The 19,378-nt window shown below is 40.6% G+C and overlaps 1 protein-coding gene across 2 annotated transcripts; it reads right to left on the bottom strand.

Annotated features, from left to right (window-relative positions):
• Positions 1-1,011: 1,011 nt before the first annotated feature.
• Positions 1,012-16,803, bottom strand: LOC308410246 (poliovirus receptor homolog). Of its 2 annotated transcripts, XM_080903475.1 has the most exons (8): positions 16,592-16,803; positions 10,628-10,975; positions 10,208-10,510; positions 8,959-9,052; positions 3,132-3,286; positions 2,526-2,625; positions 1,413-1,482; positions 1,012-1,144 (listed from the first exon to the last, which is right to left on the bottom strand). In XM_080903475.1, exons 1-8 carry the CDS (start codon positions 16,659-16,661, stop codon positions 1,106-1,108), a joined length of 1,179 nt encoding a protein of 392 aa, XP_080759601.1. In that variant the 5' UTR covers positions 16,662-16,803; the 3' UTR covers positions 1,012-1,105. The 2 variants fall into 2 exon arrangements, with proteins under 2 accessions (XP_080759601.1, XP_080759602.1); XM_080903476.1 differs by lacking the exon at positions 1,413-1,482 and having other exon boundaries at positions 1,013-1,144.
• Positions 16,804-19,378: the final 2,575 nt, after the last annotated feature.

Consider the following 19,378-nt stretch of genomic DNA (forward strand, 5'->3'; position numbering starts at 1 on the left):
GTAAGCGCTTTTTATGCAATTTTTGCAAAGCTATATGTGGAAGGAAACCGTGACCTAGGACAAGCTGATGGCATGAGATGTAAGTACAACTCCTCTGGTTTCATATGCAAAAAAAATTATTGCGCTAGCTTACATGGTTCAGGTTCTACAGGGATTTAAAAATAGTTACACAAACTGGAGCGTGCCGCTCTGACCGGCTTTAAAGGGTTAACAATAACAATGTATTGAATAATGACTTTAAAAAATAATATAAAATAGTGTGCAAATACTGATATCAGTGCAAATGTTTGCAATATAAGAAATAAATGAAAAATGTAAGTTAGTGAACTTTGCAGTGTTGCTCCGTGGTGCAGCTACGACACCGTAGCAAAGTTTACACACTGTGTCTACTTGATCCACGTCTGACTCCGCGAACCCATAATGTTTCCACACCACTGAAGTTTTTTTTTTTTACCTCTCTTTTCAACCAACGGCAGTCACTCTCCTCTCCAAATAACTTCTGCTTAGCTTTCCGAGCTTCCCTCGGGTCCTCTTAATTGTTGTGACGTGTGTTTGAAATGCAGAGAGGTGCGCTCGATTTGCCACACGGAGCAGCGCGAGAGTAAAGCACAAGGGAGGGGCTAATAATCAGCTCAGTCATTTTTAATGATCGTTGAAAGCCCAGATCGTAATCGTGATTAAAATTCGATTAATTGAGCAGCCCTACCTGAAGTCTATTCAGGCTCCAGACATAGTTCAGCTGCTCCAGGACAGCATATTCATACATGCTGTTGCAAAAACGTTTGCTCTGCATTTCCCAGCACAGTGTATTACATGAATGCTGAACAATAATATACAAGAGTATTGACCCAGCAGCAGAGGTAGGAGCATTGCCACAGCGCTACAAAATGATATCAGTCAACTACTCGGTGGACTACTACTGCCCATGTTGATGAAACTGTCAAATCAGACTCAGTGAGGATGTCATGAGGTCCTAACATTCATAAATGGAGAAATGTCAATGGGGGAGGATGTAAATGATACCAAGTACTTTAACCTGGTCCTTATCTGTTTATTCCTCAGTCTGCAATGACACGTTGGTGGAGCCCTCAGTACAGGTGCTGTATTATCCATTTCTGCTTTCCACAGCTGTCAGCTGAGATCCCTGAGAGAGACAATTCAGATCCTTTGTATAAAGCGGCATTTTAGTTATGACTGAATATGCAAGATTTTACAAGGACTATTTAAACTTTCCTCCTAGAATATTCAAAACACAATAATAATTTTACTGCTAAGGGGCTCAGATATTTTAAGAAGAAAATTTAATAAAATTAATTGTACATAATTAAACTCTATCTCCAGTGATACCTTAAATTATGCACACATATATTTAGGGTGATGTTTAAAATTGTGGGAAACAAAAAGACTTTTACCTTTTCCTGGAGTATTTCTCTTTGGCTATTAGTCCCATTTTTAGAATCTTTTGAAACTAGATGATACCGCCTGTGAAAAAATACAAAAGACATAGCGTTCGCATTTTACGGTTAGGTTAGGAACTTTTAGGAGCAATAACAACTTTGTCTCTGTATCCCACCACATCTTAGTTTTTAATTCTCTTTTCCTCCTTTTGTGATTCTTTTCTGTTTTCAGATATTTTGTCACGGCTGCCAGGCCGTGTAGTGTTGGAGGAAAAGGACCCAAAATGCAGGCAATGACTGATGATATGAGTGAGAGATTATTTACAAGTGGCAGAGTGACAAAAGCAGGAAGTAAGAAGAGAGAAGCTACTGAACAAACTGGGAAAACTAAATAGCAAACCTGAGATCATACGAGACAGGGTGAGGGGCAGAGAGAAGCAGACTGTGAGGCACTGACTGAATTTGCTGTATTCAGGTGAATATACAACAAGTTTACAAGTATTGTCAAGTCCTTCAATTTCTCTCCCCAATCAGTCGCGGTAGACGACCGCCCCACTCTGAGCTTAGTTCTGCTGGAGGTTTCTTCCTGTATGGAAACTCCCACTGGGTTTAAATCTGGGACTCTCCACCATTTGACTCTTAGAACTGAAGAAGCTTCTCGGATGAGAAATGAAACGTCTTCAATCAACTTAAAGAAGTCCAGACGCTTTTCTTTCCAAGCTCCTTAGACTCCATTCTGTTATCTTGCACTGAGACTGACACATACATGTTGGAAGTTCACAGAAAAAGCTTCCAGGGTGCAAATGTAACACTTGGAATCCTCTCCAGACTTTTTACCTGTTTAATTTATAGTGCAGCCCACACTCTTCTGCAACAGTTTTAGAGGGAAATGCTGAATTATATTTGAGACCTTCAAAATATAATAAGACAACTGAGAATTGTATATAAAAGAACAAATATTGCTGTCCAACCTCAGAGTCTGCACTGCAACGACACTAGTTTTTGTTGTTGTTTTTTTATGTACAAATGTGTGGACCTATTTGTACATCATGCGACTATGGTTTCACATGAGAAGTACTCGATATTATGCTACATATTAAGTATCTGTGGAGTCATTGTTCTACATACTTTTTAAAATATCCAGATTTAGATAAGCCCCATACTGCAGCTCCAATGACATTGAAGGAAACCAAAAGGCCAAATAAAGTCCAAGCAGTAGAGCAAGTTCCTGCAGGGAAACAAAAAGGAAGAATATAATGAGTTCCCAGTTTCCTGCAATTCAGTTATATATTTTCACATTTAGATGGCTCAGCTGGTATTCAAACACCATGCAACACCTCCACTGAACACATTAAAAACTTGTACTGACAAGATTTGTTACGCAAAAGTAAATCAAAGAAACACGAAACAAACTTGATATGGTGGTCTACGCTTCAGTGGTGACTTGAATGATATTTCTTTTGAATGCAGGTTGTAGTTTAAGCTAAATTAGATGTTTACAAAGGCATTCTAACATGTTTTTTGGGCATGGCTGGAAAATCATTGAAGCTCCATAAGGAGAGGTTTTACTCAAATTTTAGATGTTCAAGTATGTATTTATATAAACTTGTGGAGGAGTAGCACCAGGAAACAGAATAAAATCAAAATGGCAAAACATCAGTTCAAATCCAAAAGTCAGAAACAAATCCAGAAAGATTCGAACAAACTGCATAGCTAAATTCAAGCTGACCTCACCTGATGCCACATGCACATAGAGCTGACTGTGTTTACTTCCATGTGGATTAGATGCTTCACATCGATAGAGGCCGTTTAGACCAGAGGTCAGACTCAGCAGTTGTAGCTTCGCACCCTCTACTTTGACAGCAGACTCCAGCAAAGGCTGGCCAGATCTGGAAAAACATGAACAAACTTTAATGTGAGATGTACAGAGAGGGCAGAAAACTGTGAGTTGCGTCAAAACTCACGTTAATTTCAATTATTAGCCATTTGTCTTTCATTGCTCACCCCAAGATACTGTATTGTTTCATTTTATGAATGCAAAAGTAAAGCTAACCTTACATGTTACATCATTTCTTTCTTGGGCAGAAAATTTTAGTTTTAGTAATGTTTTGTACTGTGTACCATCTTGTTCACCATTTTATAAGTTAAAAGAATCAAATTTAAAGCAATTTTTCCCTTTTGAATTAGTTTTTATTGCCTTATGTAGTGCATTGATTGGACAATTCAATAGGTCACATCTAAACAAAAGCAGGTTTGGATACCAGAAAATAAAACTTCTGTTTCTCCACAGGGTCCACATAGCGCTCAATAACTCTAACAGAAAGAACTAGTCTTAATCCCTTAGTGTAGCTTTAGAGCAATAAACATAAAGCAAGACTAACACAAACATGGCATTCACCAGGAATTCCTCACATCTAATGGATCATCAGCAGTAAACTATAGACAGAGAGCCCAAGAAAGACTACTGAGTGACACCAGTGCAGTTTAATGGATAGGACTTTCCTCATAATGAAATAAAAAACGAAAATAAAACAGCTTTAGTATAAGAAAAATATTCAAGTTATCTGTTATTCCTTTGTCTATTTATAAACATAACATTTGTTACTAGCAATCACTTCAAAATAATCTTAAGATGGAGTTTAGAGGGTGAAACTATTTTATTTTATATCATCCAAGTATGTCCTAACTTTCAATGCTGTAATTGACTGCCAAAGACTCGAAAATACAATGAATCATATCTTGGCCTTTGGCTTCACCTGCACAACAGTGGTGCCAAGGTAGGTGTACCTGGCAAAATTTATTTCCCCTGTGTCGGGAGCACGTGCTGAGCTGTCCAAATCACAGACAAACAGTATCCCACATTCTTGATTTTTAGTTGTTAGCTCTTTATACAGTAAAGTTACAATGGGACACAAATAATATCAGGCTGATCCTTTTTTTTTTTTTGCCTGTCCCGATCGGTTCTTTAGACGTCAGAATTGTTGTCTGAAGGCCAACAAAGATCAACAAGGATGATATCAACTTTCAATATGAACTGTGCACACATCCTGTAAATGAGAACAAACAGGCAAGTCTGTACTTGTATCTACCTGAAAAGATGATTGCTTAATGCGTGCCAACTCTTTTTAAACCTGTAAAACAGTCCAATAAATCATTTGCTTTCTGAATATGTTATCCATATTATTGGCCAACACAAGGCCTACTGGCTCTGATTTGAGAATTGGTTTCTTTCTGCTGAGCTGAATCAGCCTACATACTTCCCCAGAGCTCCTGGACAGCCAAAACAACAGAGCTGCAATACTTCCAGATGCTTTCAAACAAGTTTGAACTGGCCTTTCTTTTACACATAATTTTCTTATACTGAAATGGACCTACTTGTGTATTTACTGGCAATATTTAGTTTTCAAGTGCAATTCTGCCACAAAGTTTTGTATCTTGCTTTTGATGGACAGTTTTTGTAGTTATCTTAGAGGGAAAAAATGGGATTCAGCTGCTCTGACGAGTTAATGATATCAACCAAAAATGTTGTCCCTCAAAACAAACAAGCAGACAGGAGTATTTCTTTCTGCAGGAAGTAGGTTGCAGAGTAGTTTTAATTTGGTATAATTTATATAATAATTATAATGCCCTGTAGTGTTGGAGATAGCCACCCTTGGGAGGACTGCATTAATAAGCGTTATCAGACCAGATGTTACACGCCATATAAAGCATACAACGCTTTGACTGTGAATATGGTTTCTGCAGAATAAGACAGCATAGCAGTGGCTTAACTTTTGTTAAGTTGCATACCACAGATTGATAAAGAGTTGATAAAGAGTTCCTACACTCAGGTTGATCATTGACCATTTTTAAACAATACCGGTAACTAAAACCAGCATGATGCAGAGGTACAAAGGTTACAAAGATAAACAAACTCCCACATACTGCCCTGCTCACGTTTGGTATGTGTATAAAATGACAATAGTTAAGTCGATCCAACCTTAATGGGCATGTATATGGGCAATATCTCTGCATTCCCGCACACACATAAAAGGAATGCATCAACATGAAAGCATTAAGTAGTATCACCAATGTTATATGAATCTAAAATTAAATCTTCAGATCTCAAATTCACAGACGTCAGCAACACATCAAATCATTATCAATCACGTTCCATTTATATTAAACCCAGAATAGAAACACCAAGTCTTTATGTAATAAAATATCAGGTTGTTGTGAAGAAATAAACAAGAGCCTCAAAACCAAACTGATTGTTTGAGAGTTACTGAATAAAACCATTGCAAAAGAATCAATATAACAGCCTTCATCCCAGCACGGATACAGAAAAGAGAGATGAAACTACTTTCTACTCGTGTGTGGTCAAGCAATGAGAAAATAGTGTATGCAGTTGTAGTGTCATGGTTCGCCAGTCCTCGCTACTCGACCTATCATATCTGGGGGTTTTTTAAGTTTTGTTGTCTGTTCCCGATCCCTCATATTCTTCTCTATGCGTATGGCGGTGTTCATGCCTTCGTGCAACACCTGGCCTGGAAAGTTTTCCCTCCCTGAAGCCAGCCATATCTGCCAGGTGATCACACTCACCGAGATTAGTCCTAATTCGAAATAATTGAGCTATATTGAGCTAAAACGTTAAAGTCAAACATTATGTTAACAAGTTTATTTTGTGCATGTGGATCAATGCAATAAGACTTGGCAATTTCAGTAAAATAAATACTTTATAAAGGAAGATATCCTTTTATGGCAAATTTGAACTACAACATATCCTAATACCACGGAGAACATTGGCCTTCCCCTCCTAAGTGCTCACCACCCATGGAGGCACCATAGATATTGGGTGGAGTCTGTATTGGGCGGTGGCTGAGGATGCTGTCTTTGGATGCCGTTGGGCACTTAGTTGAAACACCTCTTCAATGGTGGGTGGAGGTTCAGGGCGGTGATCCTGTGAATGGTAATCCAGGAATTCAATATTTATGGTCTATCATTACGCTCCTATTGTTATTTGGTCCTTGTACAACTGTAGTAAGAGCTGGTCCATTTTGCTAGTACTAAGTCAAATCCATTCCGAGTGAGTGTTGGACTTGGCCAAGACTGCTTACTTCACACTCTGCTTACGAGCTGAGTATGTGTTCCAAAGTAAGGCTGTCTATGTGCTCTAGTCTAGGCCAGCTGTCCACAACTCCCGGGTCACGGACTAGTACCGGTCCATCAGTCGTTTAGTACCAGGCCGCAAGAGTTGAGGCTTGGGTGTAAAATTTACGGTTTTGAGGGTTTTTAGCAGTTTTTGTTATTTTATTTTTATCATTTTTATCATTAACTCTGTTTCCCTGAGTCTTTTCCCGTGACTTCTGAAAAATCTTCTTTTTTTGGTACCGGTACTGGTTTTATTTTGTTGTATTTATCCGCGACACCTGAAAAGCCAGTCCATGAAAATAATGTCAGACATATACTGGTCCGTGGCGCAAAAAAGGGTGGGGACCGCTGGCCTAGGCCAGTGTTTCCCAACAGTACCTTGAGAAATGATCAGGTGTGCTGTGGAAGATTATCTGGTGCCAACTAATTAGTACTCTAAGCCAGACCTTCCCAAAGTGTGGGGCCCACCCCCTAGCGGGGGCGCAGAGCCATTGCAGGAGGGGCGAGGTATGAAAAGGAAAAAAAGAAAACAAAAAAACAACGCTTGGACACTGCTAGCATAGGGCGCCTACAGAAAAGCAAAGCAGGAGATGAAGCATCGCTGAATATGTTTCCAAACCAACTTCATTCTAAGCCAAAGACTAGAAAATATGGTGAAGCATATCTTCCCTTTAGTTTCACCTGCACAAGTGCCGAGGTAGGTCTCCCCTGCAAAATTGGTTTTCCCTTCGTCGGGAGTACCGCTGGGCTCTCCAAATCACGGACAAACAACATCCCACATTCTTGATTTTTAGTTCACAAACACTTTTAATGACTAACTACTCTTGACATTTTGGAGATGTTAGCTCTTTATACAGTAAAGTTACAGCGGGATACAAATAACATCAGGCCGTTTCTGCCACGATTTGTTCCCCCTGTCTAAATCATGGACAAACAGTATCCCACAGCTGTTTATGTTTTTAAACCCATTTTGCACAGAGAGGCATTTTTTAAAAAAAAATGCATTGATAGCAATGTTGAATATTATTACACAGGAAAAAAACAACTACACGTAAAATAATTATACCATGACGCCTCTGCCTTTCTAAAAAGAGGGACAGTAACTGCGTGTTTATATGTAAGCGTGTAAAACCTGAAGACGAAACAGCTGCGTTTTCAAAAATACCCGTGTAGGTGCAGACGTAGCGTAAAAGAGTTAGTAGTTTATTTTCTTACTACCTGCAGATTACTTGTATTTGCTTAATTGTTTACTAAATGTTTGAGGTGTGAAATAAACCGCAATTGAGCAAAATATGGGTGTGTGTGGTTGGAGGATGTGTAAGTGCGTGCGTGTGTGTGCGCGCGCGCACGGGGTCGGGGGGGGGGGGCAACATTTTCTGTAAAACAAAGGCGGGCCCAGCGAAAAAAAGTTTGGGAACCACTGCTCTAAGCGATCGGCGTGAGTAACGGACAGAACAATTACATTTTCTTCCACTAGAGGGCAGTACAACTACTTCATCCAATTAAATGGATATGCAACTGCCAGTTAAACAGAAGAAGACAAAGACGAAATTATATAATTGTCATACTGTGAGACATGCAGCGCATAATAGCAACAGATAAATATTTGAAAAGGAAAAAGTCAAAAGGTCAGTCTCACCTTGGTCCCCAGATGAAGGCCCTAACATGAGTAGTGGGCAAAAGAAAGCAAAAAAGGTATACTGGGAACAAAATGAACGACTTCAACTATACCTGGTGCGCAGAGAAAAATTATCTGAACACTTTGTGACATTTTGTTTGGTGGTGTGCTGTGATTTTTCTAACGTGAAAAATGTTCCGTGGCTCCAAATGGTTGGGAAACATTGGCCTATGCTGGATGCAGGGTGCAGTTTGCACTTTACCACTGCACTCTGCTACTTTAGTGCAATAAAACAAATAAATATCCATGTCTTCACTCTTCAAACGTTGTAGACTGCTCCAGCATTTTCCTCCACCCTGCATACCAATTAAAACCAGCTGATTGTACCAAAGTGCTCATGAAGTAAAGGTTGATGTTTGTTTTTCCCTTTCTATCCACCATCATTCAGTTAACTCAAGAACCTTTGTGGCATAATTGTAATGCAAGTAACAACATATTAGTAACTAATTATATTACTGAATTTAGTATAGTGTTAATGGTATATTACTGTATAACTGATAATGTAATGTAATTACAGTAAAGCCTTACTTTGGAACATGTTTCACTGAATACTGCTACATGATGTAATATAGCCTTAAATACAATACCTCTCTCTCAGGGTTTATTTTTTGTGTCAAAGAACATAAATCAAACTCTGAGGGTGCAGTTTAAATTCTTTTTGAACCACATCTTGAACACAGTATAATTAAGATCAACTAAAAAAAAACCAGAGTACTGGAATGTTTTGGTTAAACCATTCTGCAAATTAATTACCTGCTCCAGTTATATTTGGCTTTTGGGTTGGCTTCTGCCACGCACTCAAATGTGTCCTCTGAAATCAGGCTGATGTTCACTTCTGTGGGAGAGACTGCAAAAAAAGAAAACAAGAACAGATTTAATCCTGAAATAAAGAAATAACATTTCACACGTGTTTAAATCCTATAATGTTACATAAAGTACATTTTGGTGAACTTTTGTTTACTTTCAATTTCATTCAGAGAAACATTTTTTTCTTGTTGCATTCTGACACGACACCACTACTGATTTACACTACTTTGTGGATGCAAACAAAGTGGGCTGTGGATATGTGCATGTGTCATGCTCTTAGTTGTTGATAAGATTTATATCAATCAAAGCACTGACAAAAAGCATGCATACCGCTGTGCTGTTTCACAGGATTCTAAAAAAATATCAAGGATAGCCTCTGTTTTAAAAGTTGAAACCATGCTATTCTCCTTCTTTGGCTTGCCAACAGTCACTTTCAACTATGCATGCCAAGTTTTGCCTTTTAAGGGAATTTTCAGACACATAACACCACAAATGTACCACATCACTAAGCAAAGCTACTGAATGAGCTTTCTCTTTCAAAATAGCCTCAGCTATTTTTGTCTTATGGTTTGACCCAACAAATCTCTTTCTCATTATCAAATTATCCTTGTGAGAGCAATTTGTTTTCATTTATATTTTGTCTGAAATGTCTATTTCTGCTTGACATTTTGACAATTGACCCTTTACTCAAAGGAAAGTCATGAGATCAAAGATGATGTGGCAAGTAAAAAAATCCTGAAGAAGAAGAAGAACTTTAAATATTTTATGTTTTCTGTTGCAGAAAGTATGTAAGTGAGGGTTACTGTCTAACAAAAAATGATTTAGAGTTATAAATATCTATATTATAAGCACTGAATGATCAGACTTTGCTTTTCTTTTGTTTTTAAAGTATTTTATCATTAAATATGTGCATGGCTAGATAACAATGAGTAACCAGTATAGAGAAATTATCCAAGATGTTTTTGCAGACTTTCTACAGTTTAGTAATTAAACAGCTGAGTGTAATACTGGGTGGTGTGTCTGCGACATGCCTTTTTAAAATAGAACAACATGACATTCAGGTAATAATTCTGACTTGTCTTGTATCATACACGACAGTTTTAAACAAAAATCTGATCAAATCATTAAAAAATTTTAAATCAACAGTGACACAAAAGAAGACAAATAATAAACTACATGAGCAGCTGATACTCACAGTAGACCTGTATGGTGAAGGGCAGACTTATTTCTTTAGTCAGAAAGTCACCGCTGATGACACACTGGACCTGTTGACCGTTAATCTCTCTCGTAGGAACACCAAACAATGAGCTGACTGTGGTAGTCGTACCGTTGTCATACTGGATGGAGTTTGTTGTCGTCCTCACTTTGTCTCCCAAAGCACCAGTGAGCCACCTCACCTCTGCAGGAGGCTTCGATCCAGCAGCCGTGCAGGTAGCAAATAAAACCTCTTCTGTGCCCAAAGTCGGAAGATTCTCCTTGACGTTTGTGAAAGGAGGCACTAGGAGAGTTACAGCACACAATTACTTAACATGGGAGCAACATGGTGAAAGTAACTGTTTCAAACACAAGCGCAAAGAGAATTATTCTAAATAAAAGTTGTTTTTTTCTTCCATACCAGTCACTTTTAGAGGTATTTCAGTCTTCTGATTTCCACTGGGAAACAGGGTGAAGATGCACGTGTAGCTGCCTTCATCCTTCAGGGCAACATTGGATAACTGGAGAGTTGCATTTTTGTCATTAAAATTCCCGATATATTTAAATCGATCATCACGTCCATTGACAAACCGTGTTTCTTGACTTGGTCCAACAGTGATAAAATTGTCATTACTGGGTTTTTCTCTGGTCCTCCTCTGCCAGGTAATCTGTATCAAGTCTTCCGTGGAGTCAGTGAGTCTGAGTTTGCAAGGTAAGATAGCTGTATCACCTTGAACCACTGTCACGCTTCCATCAATCACCTGCAGAGCTGTAAAGTAAATGAAGAAGTATTAATGATGGGAACTGAAAAAGTTAAAATAGAGTGCCCAATAAGGTTTACAGGATTAAACTCTAAAGTATAAGTTAACTTGTATCTGTCCTCCTGCTTAGTTTTTTTTTTTTTTTTTTTATGCAAGGCACAACACATTAATCATTATGTGTTGCAAGAACACTTGATGGTATTTATGACAAACTGGACTCAACCTCACACTGTATGGAGAGACAATCAAAAATCATGTAGTGGAAAAAAAAATTGGTCAGCTGTATTATATTTTATGCTCCAGCTACTGACTGAACACCGTGGCTTTAATTTTGGTTTGCATCATGCTTTTTCAAGATGTACTATTGCTCAGCTAGTAGTTAGTGAGCATTCACAGACAAACATGGAAAAATACAGACAATGGTGGCAATCTGCTCTCAACCAAAGTAAACACTTTGTTTTTGGTGCAGCACCTACTTTGTAACCAACTTCACCCAGCAAGAGACTGAAACCTCCAGGAACTACTGCCACCTAGTCTGGAAATGCACATTTCTCATGTGCTCAGGGATATTCAAATCCAATGAGTATGTTGGAATAATCTATTCTGCTTAGGAAGTTACTAAATGAGTAGGATGATCTGTAAGTACCTGCAGGGCATCTGTATACATTTAAACAAAGAGCTGACATGTCTGTGTAAATATGTAAAAAAAAAAAAAAAAAAAAAAAAAAAAAAAAAAATACATATATATATATATATATATATATATATATATATATATATATATATATATATATATATATATATATAAAAAAAACACCCAGCACGCCCCTGCGGGCGGTTTATCCTTCAAGCTCGGGTCCTCTACCAGAGGCCTGGGAGCTTGAGGGTCCTGCGCAGTATCTTAGCTGTTCCCAGGACTGCGCTCTTCTGGACAGAGATCTCCGATGTTATTCCCGGGATCTGCTGGAGCCACTCGCCTAGCTTGGGAGTCACCGCACCTAGTGCTCCGATTACCACGGGGACCACCGTTACCTTCACCCACCACATCCTCTCGAGCTCTTCTCTGAGCCCTTGGTATTTCTCCAGCTTCTCGTGTTCCTTCTTCCTGATGTTGCTGTCATTCGGAACCGCTACATCGATCACTACGGCAGTCTTCTTCTGTTTGTCTACCACCACTATGTCCGGTTGGTTAGCCACCACCATTTTGTCCGTCTGTATCTGGAAGTCCCACAGGATCTTAGCTCGGTCATTCTCCACCACCCTTGGGGGCATCTCCCATTTTGACCTCGGGACTTCCAGGTTATACTCGGCACAGATGTTCCTGTACACTATGCCGGCCACTTGGTTATGGCGTTCCATGTATGCCTTGCCTGCTAGCATCTTGCACCCTGCTGTTATGTGCTGGATTGTCTCTGGGGCATCTTTACACAGCCTGCACCTGGGGTCTTGCCTGGTGTGATGGACCCCAGCCTCTATGGATCTTGTACTCAGAGCTTGTTCTTGTGCTGCCATGATTAGTGCCTCTGTGCTGTCTTTCAGTCCAGCTTTGTCCAGCCACTGGTAGGATTTCTGGATATCAGCCACCTCCTCTATCTGCCGGTGGTACATACCGTGCAGGGGCCTGTCCTTCCATGATGGTTCCTCGTCTCCCTCCTCTTTCTTGGGTTTCTGCTGCCTGAGGTATTCACTGAGCACTCGGTCAGTTGGGGCCATCTTCCCAATGTATTCTTGGATGTTCCTTGTCTCATCCTGGACTGTGGTGCTGACACTCACCAGTCCCCGGCCCCCTTCCTTCCGCTTAGCGTACAGCCTCAGGGTGCTGGACTTGGGGTGAAACCCTCCATGCATGGTAAGGAGCTTTCTTGTCTTTATGTCAGTGGCTTCTATCTCCTCCTTTGGCCAGCCTATTACCCCAGCAGGGTACCTGATCACGGGCAGGGCGTACGTGTTGATGGCCCGGATCTTGTTCTTACCATTCAGCTGACTCCTCAGGACTTGCCTGACCCTCTGCAGGTACTTGGTGGTTGCAGCCTTTCTAGCGGCCTCTTCATGGTTCCCATTTGCCTGCAGGATCCCCAGGTACTTGTAACTGTCCTCTATGTCTGCAATGTTGCCTTCTGGTAGTTCAATCCCCTCAGTTCTGACTACCTTCCCTCTCTTTGATACCATCCGACTACACTTCTCCAGTCCGAACGACATTCCAATGTCATTGCTGTATAGCCTGGTAGTGTGGATCAGTGAATCGATGTCTCGTTCACTCTTGGCATTCAGCTTGATGTCATCCATGTACAGGAGGTGGCTGACAACTGCTCCGTTCCGTAGTCGGTATCCGTAGCCAGTCTTGTTAATGATCTCACTGAGGGGGTTCAGGCCTATGCAGAACAGCAGTGGGGACAGAGCATCTCCTTGGTAGATCCCGCACTTGATGGTGACTTGTGCTATGGGCTTGGAGTTGGCCTCTAGTGTTGTACGCCACATCCCCATTGAGTTCCTGATGAAGGCTCTTAGGGTCCCATTGATCTTGTACAATTCTAGGCATTCCAGTATCCAGCTGTGGGGCATTGAGTCATAGGCCTTCTTGTAATCAATCCAGGCAGTGCACAGGTTGGTCAGTCTGGTCTTGCAGTCTCGGCTGATTGTTCTGTCTACCAGTAGCTGGTGTTTTGCGCCTCTGGTATTCTTGCCAATTCCTTTCTGTGTCCCGCTCATGTATTGACCCATGTGCCTGTTCATCTTAGCCGATATGATGCCTGACAGGAGCTTCCATGTAGTACTGAGGCAGGTTATTGGTCGGTAGTTGGAGGGGACCAGTCCCTTCTTGGGGTCCTTGGGGATCAGGACCGTCCGGCCTTCAGTTAGCCATTCCGGGTGTCTCTCGTTAACTAGCAGCTGGTTCATTTGTGCTGCCAGACGCTCGTGGAGTGCAGTCAGCTTCTTCAGCCAGTAGGCGTGAACCATGTCGGGCCCTGGTGCTGTCCAACTCTTCATACTGGAGACCCTTTCTTGGATATCTGCCACTGTGATGGTTACTGGACCCTGTTCAGGGAGGTCGCTGTGGTCTGCCCTCAGATCCTCTAGCCACTGAGCATTGCCGTTATGGGTTGCATCCTTCTCCCATATGCTCTTCCAGTATTGCTCCGTCTCCAGCCTTGGTGGTGCTGTTCTCTTATAGTTCCCTTGCTGGAGGTGTTGCTGTTGACCCGTACTGTCTGCTGTCTTCCTGTCAAGAAATCTAGCAGCCCGTTATACAGCAAGGTGCTGATCCCCAGCAGATCCAGTTTGTGAATGAGTTGCTGGGGAATGATGGTGTTGAATGCTGAACTGAAGTCTATGAACAGCACTCTGACATATGAGTCTCTAGTGTTCAGATGTGTGAGGGCTGAGTGAGGGGCAGTTGAAATTCCATCATCGGTTGAGCGTTTTGACCGGTATGCGAACTGAAATGGATCCAGGTTGGGGGAAAGCAATAATTTGATTTGATGCATGACTAACCGTTCAAAGCACTTAACTTAATAATGATGGAGGTGAGTTTGACAGGACGGTAGTCCTTAAAGCAGGAGATAGATGACTTCTTGGGTTCAGTAATGATGGTGGAGGGATCTCCACACACTGTCTGGGGATTGTGTCACCACGGTCTGTAGAGTGGGCTTGTAGTCTGTGATGGTTTGTATTCCTTGCCACTGCCTCCAAGTATCTCTGCTGTCGCTGAAGCTTTGCTGTAGCTGATGCCACGTGACAGGTTTGCCCTTGCTGTTTTTAGACTCACCTAATTCCCGGCTCTGAAGGCTTGCATTTTTCAACTTTAGGAGCATTTAAACCTGACCTGTGAGCCATGGTTTCTGATTGGCCCAGACAGTGATAGTCCTGGTCTCTGTGACATCATCGATGCATTTTGGGATGTAGGCAGTGACAGTTTCTGTATATTCCTGAAAGTCTGTGGTGTTGTCGTGTGTGGCGGCCTGTGGTGGAAAAGCAGTGCCTCTGAGGACCCTTCTGGCCACACCTGTACCTGCTTACGAACTGGTTTGGTGACTTTGAGCAGGGGCCTGTGGGAACCCATGGCACACCTAGATTTCTGCCTGTACTGACCCTTATGCAAAATAGGTGGAATTAAGACAGTTCCAAAAGCAAACACAACTGATCAGTGCTGAGAGTGGTCCTGTTGCTGAGGTTGGGATGATCCTGTAATCTCTTATGAACGACCTCCAACGCTTCTATGACTGGGATGCAAGTGAAGACAGATGTAACATCTCTCTCTCACTGTACATGTACTGTTTATAAAATTAGGGAAACATAACCTGCACAAACAAAATAATTTGCAGGACAAATGTTTGACATCAATTTTGTTCGATTTGAAGAAGGTAGGGGGGGCAACTTCACTCACGGGTGTTTATATGGTTGGGGAAACCTGCAGTCAGCTGAGACTGAAGAAGTCACTTGGATGAGTGACGAAACGTTTCTCCAACTGAAAATGTCCAGATGAACAGAATCAACCTTTTGGGATTTACTTACCTGGATGATTAAGCACGCATCAAGACGTTATTTTATTAAACATTTTAAAATGTTAGCAGCACAAACAAGCATTTTTGCAGCACAAACCAGCACAAACGTTTGACATCCATTTTGTTTGATTCCATTAATATGGGGGGGCTGGTTGACCTCTAGAAATTTTTGTTAATATCTTTAAAATAATAACGGCACAAACAAAAATTTCTGCAGCACAAACCAGCACAAACGTAGCACAAACGTTTGATACCACTTTTGTTGGATTTGGGTAATGTGGGGGGGCTGGTTGACCTTTTGACCTTTACATTTTCATTAATATCTTTAAAACAGAAGCAGCACAAACGAAAATTTTAGCAGCACAAACCAGCACAAACGTAGCACAGTTGATTGACACCCATTTTGTTTGATTTAATTAATGTGGGGGGGCTGGTTGACCTCTGATGACCTCTAGAAATTTTTATTAATATCTTTAAAATGATAGCAGCACAAACGAAAATCTTTGCAGCACAAACCAGCACAAACGTAGCACAAACGTTTGATACCACTTTTGTTGGATTTGGGTAATGTGGGGGGGCTGGTTGACCTTTCCATTTTCATTAATATCTTTAAAACAGAAGCAGCACAAACGCTAATTTTACCTGCACAAATCAGCACAAACGTAGCACTAAAAAAGTAGACCATTTTGGTTTGTTTTGGAGCAGTCTGGGGGGATGGTGACCTTTGAATGACCTATAAAATAAAGTTTAATATCTCGGAAACCGTAGCAGCACAAACGCTAATTTTACCTAATTTTACCTGCACAAATCTGCACAAACGTAGCACTAACCGCTCCGCCTATTTGCCTTTACGTTTCAAGTGGGTGGGGGGTCAGCTTCACTCTGCTTTGATAGCGTGTGTGTTCTAAGGTGCACACGTCTGTTCTTTTTACGTTACGTTAGGTAAATCTGAATACACGCGCACAGCTCTGTTTCACACACGCCGACTGAGATTGACACATGAATCTGTTTCTACAAATATCCCATCTTTCTTAGCGTTTGCCCTTTGATCCATGACTGTAGTTATATGAGCTGTGTTGTAGTGCAAGCATGCATGAATAAAGACAAAATCTTTCTACATACCGTCAGCACCGCTGCTCAGCAGGAGCACAGCCTGCAGCACCAGGCAAGGTGTCAAAAAGAAACAACACATTTCAATTTTTCCTGAAATAACTGCGCCCGAAAACACAAACAAGTCCACCCATTTGCTCTTCTTTTTCCTGCGAGCAGCTACCCATGCAGTACAGGGTTGAGTTCAGTTAACAAGTTAGAAACACGTTTCTAAAGTGATGACGTTTCAAATCCGTTAAATACTGTGAGGGCGTGTGAGAAAAAACAACGTTCCTCCGTAACTCCGTAGGTGGAGTCAGCAATTACATGGTCCTTTGCCCTGTATTTCGTTTGGATCACGGAATTAAGAAATTTGCTTTCAAATGGGGTTTTTTTTTGCATCCCAGAAGTTTTTCCTTGGTGATCATTCCTCTTTGATTGTACAGTACGGTACAGTTTTGTTAAACACAAGTTTTATGATGCCTGTTAGTGGCATCAACATAAATATTCAATTAAGAGTCAGCGAGGAAGATAAAGCTGGTGACGAACAAAAAACAGGCTATGTCTGTCACAAAATGCTCATACACACCACTAAGTATGTCTTAAATTAACATTGTTAACAAGTGTTTAATTTAAACAAGAATACAAGAAACATAAACTGATAGTTCTTCTTCTTTTCGATTACACCTGTCCAGATGAAAAGTGTTTAAGTTCACTTGAAAAAGCCACGAGAAGCATCCAAATACATTTTTAGAAAGCGCCTCACTTTCAGAGTCTTAAAGTAACTGAGCAATTTTAAAAATTGTGTTTAATATTTGGGTGAAAATCATTTTCAGTCAGTTACTGGCTAAAATTTAGAATCACTTCTAGACTCAAGTCAGAAATCACCAAACACTGTAGGCTATATCAATAATTTCAACCCGTTACACACTTGGGTGGTGTGTCATACTTTTCATTGTCATTGTGGATGTTATCTAAGTTTCGACTTATTTAAAACTGTTAGTCATTTGAACTGTGGCCCACTCCTCCACCTCCACCCTCCACGTTGCTTTAACAGTATCCCTTTGTTTGGGATCCCTGAACCTTTTAGTTTTAATTACTTTGGATCACAGATCTGACAACTTTGTTTTTATGAAAAAAAGGGACAGCTGTATCCCATCACAGGATTTTGGCTTGTGAATTATTCCTCTTTGGTTGCACATTTTTACTCGCTACATATTATTGTACAGACTTTCTATCATTTTATTTAGTTTTGTTTTAAAAAGTTGGGGGGGGGGGGGGGGGGGGGGGGGTTACTAATGTATGCAAATTACAGTACAACATAGTCATAGATTTGCTTTCTCTATGTTTCCAGCACTGCTTTCCCCTCTACACGATGTTTAACAATTAAATAAAATTTAAAAAAATCCCTAAATGTTATAGCATGTAATAGATCATGTGAAACGTTTCAGTTCATTCATATTACTAAACATTTCCCATCACTCATCATCATTCATTCAGATGAAAATACACTGTTTCAGACCAAATAAATAAATAAAAGAAAGGGACTGAAGAATAGTGTATAACACAAAGTCAGCCAAACTTCAGACATATCAATCTGTCCAGTTAGGAAGCATGAACCACTGTTAATCTACTTCACCTGCTTTGGTTAATATAAAAGTGGCAACAATTCCACCGGAGAGGCAACACGACGACCCCCAACAAGACTGACTGGTTTTATTTTTCTAGTTTTAACTCTCACTCTCTACTGGTAGGATGAGATAAGACATGCTTCTGATGAGATGGTGGGTAGTGTCCTTTAAACTTCTACCAGACTATGTGGACCGTTTGGTGGTGTCAAATGCACAGAATCAGAATCAAATTTATTGGCCAAGTATATGTGGAAACACATACAAGGAATTTGGTTCTGGTCGATGGTGTCTCTCAAACGCAGCAATGGAAAACACACAACATATCAGCCAGAAAAGAAGAAATAAACAATACACAATATCTACAAACAACAATTCAAAACAGTAAAGAGTGAAGGTTAGGGAGCATTAACAAAATCAGTGCTTTTGTCACCCAGGAATTGCCTGTTGCCTAACCCAGGCCCCACTGCATGGTTCAGGTGTCAGTTACAGACCTACCAATTCTGGTGTTCTCAGGAAAATGACAATCAAGCTGCAGGTCTGTGAGCAGACCATCTAGTTTTACAGCCGGAAGACCTGTAACTCAGGTGAACTTCCTTTTCATAATACATGGCTAATTGAAGTGCTATTCAAAGGTGAATCAATTCTATTCAATTTATAGTTTGCATTCAAACCTTGCTCAAAGGTACAAAAATAAATGGGATTAACTATGACTATGAAAAGAACCATTGACAGGCTAGGACAAGTAGTGGATGTCTAACCTTTTATCTGGGCATTGCTGGAATACCTCCATAGGGAGAGTCATTTTTTCTGTGAAGAGTTTCAGGTTTTTATTTGTTTTCTTTGATAGAAGTCCAAAGAATAGAAAACAGAATCACATCTGAATGACACAACACCAGCAAAAGCTCAAATACAGATAATATATTACTCAAACAGATGACTCAGACGGTACTTAAACATCATGCATCACCTGTCTCTAAAACATTCAAAAACTTTCATGTACTGACAAGTAGTGATATGTCATGAGCGAAGGCCATTTGGGAGCCAAAAGAGCTGGCACTTCTTTGGGAGTCGTGCCACAAGAGCCAGCTCTCTGAAAAGAGAAAAGACTTCCCATCATTACTGACAAGATCTGAGGTAGGAAAAGCAAGTGAGACAAATTTGTTATTTGGAAAGAACTACAAGCTAAGAT

Source organism: Rhamphochromis sp. 'chilingali', assembly GCF_963969265.1.
Source record: "Rhamphochromis sp. 'chilingali' genome assembly, chromosome: 14".
Lineage (NCBI taxonomy): Eukaryota > Metazoa > Chordata > Actinopteri > Cichliformes > Cichlidae > Rhamphochromis > Rhamphochromis sp. 'chilingali'.

What these genes read in the sequence shown, in the direction of transcription:
- LOC308410246 (XM_080903475.1), bottom strand. Translation starts at nt 16,661, where the DNA reads ATGTGTTGTTTCTTTTTGACACCTTGCCTGGTGCTGCAGGCTGTGCTC. An exon ending in CTTCACCATACAGGTCTACT is followed by an intron (nt 9,053 to 10,207) that starts GTGAGTATCAGC and finishes CTTTTTTTGCAG; the next exon opens with TCTCTCCCACAGAAGTGAAC. An exon ending in GAGAAATACTCCAGGAAAAG is followed by an intron (nt 1,145 to 1,412) that starts GTAAAAGTCTTT and finishes TGTCTCTCTCAG; the next exon opens with GGATCTCAGCTGACAGCTGT.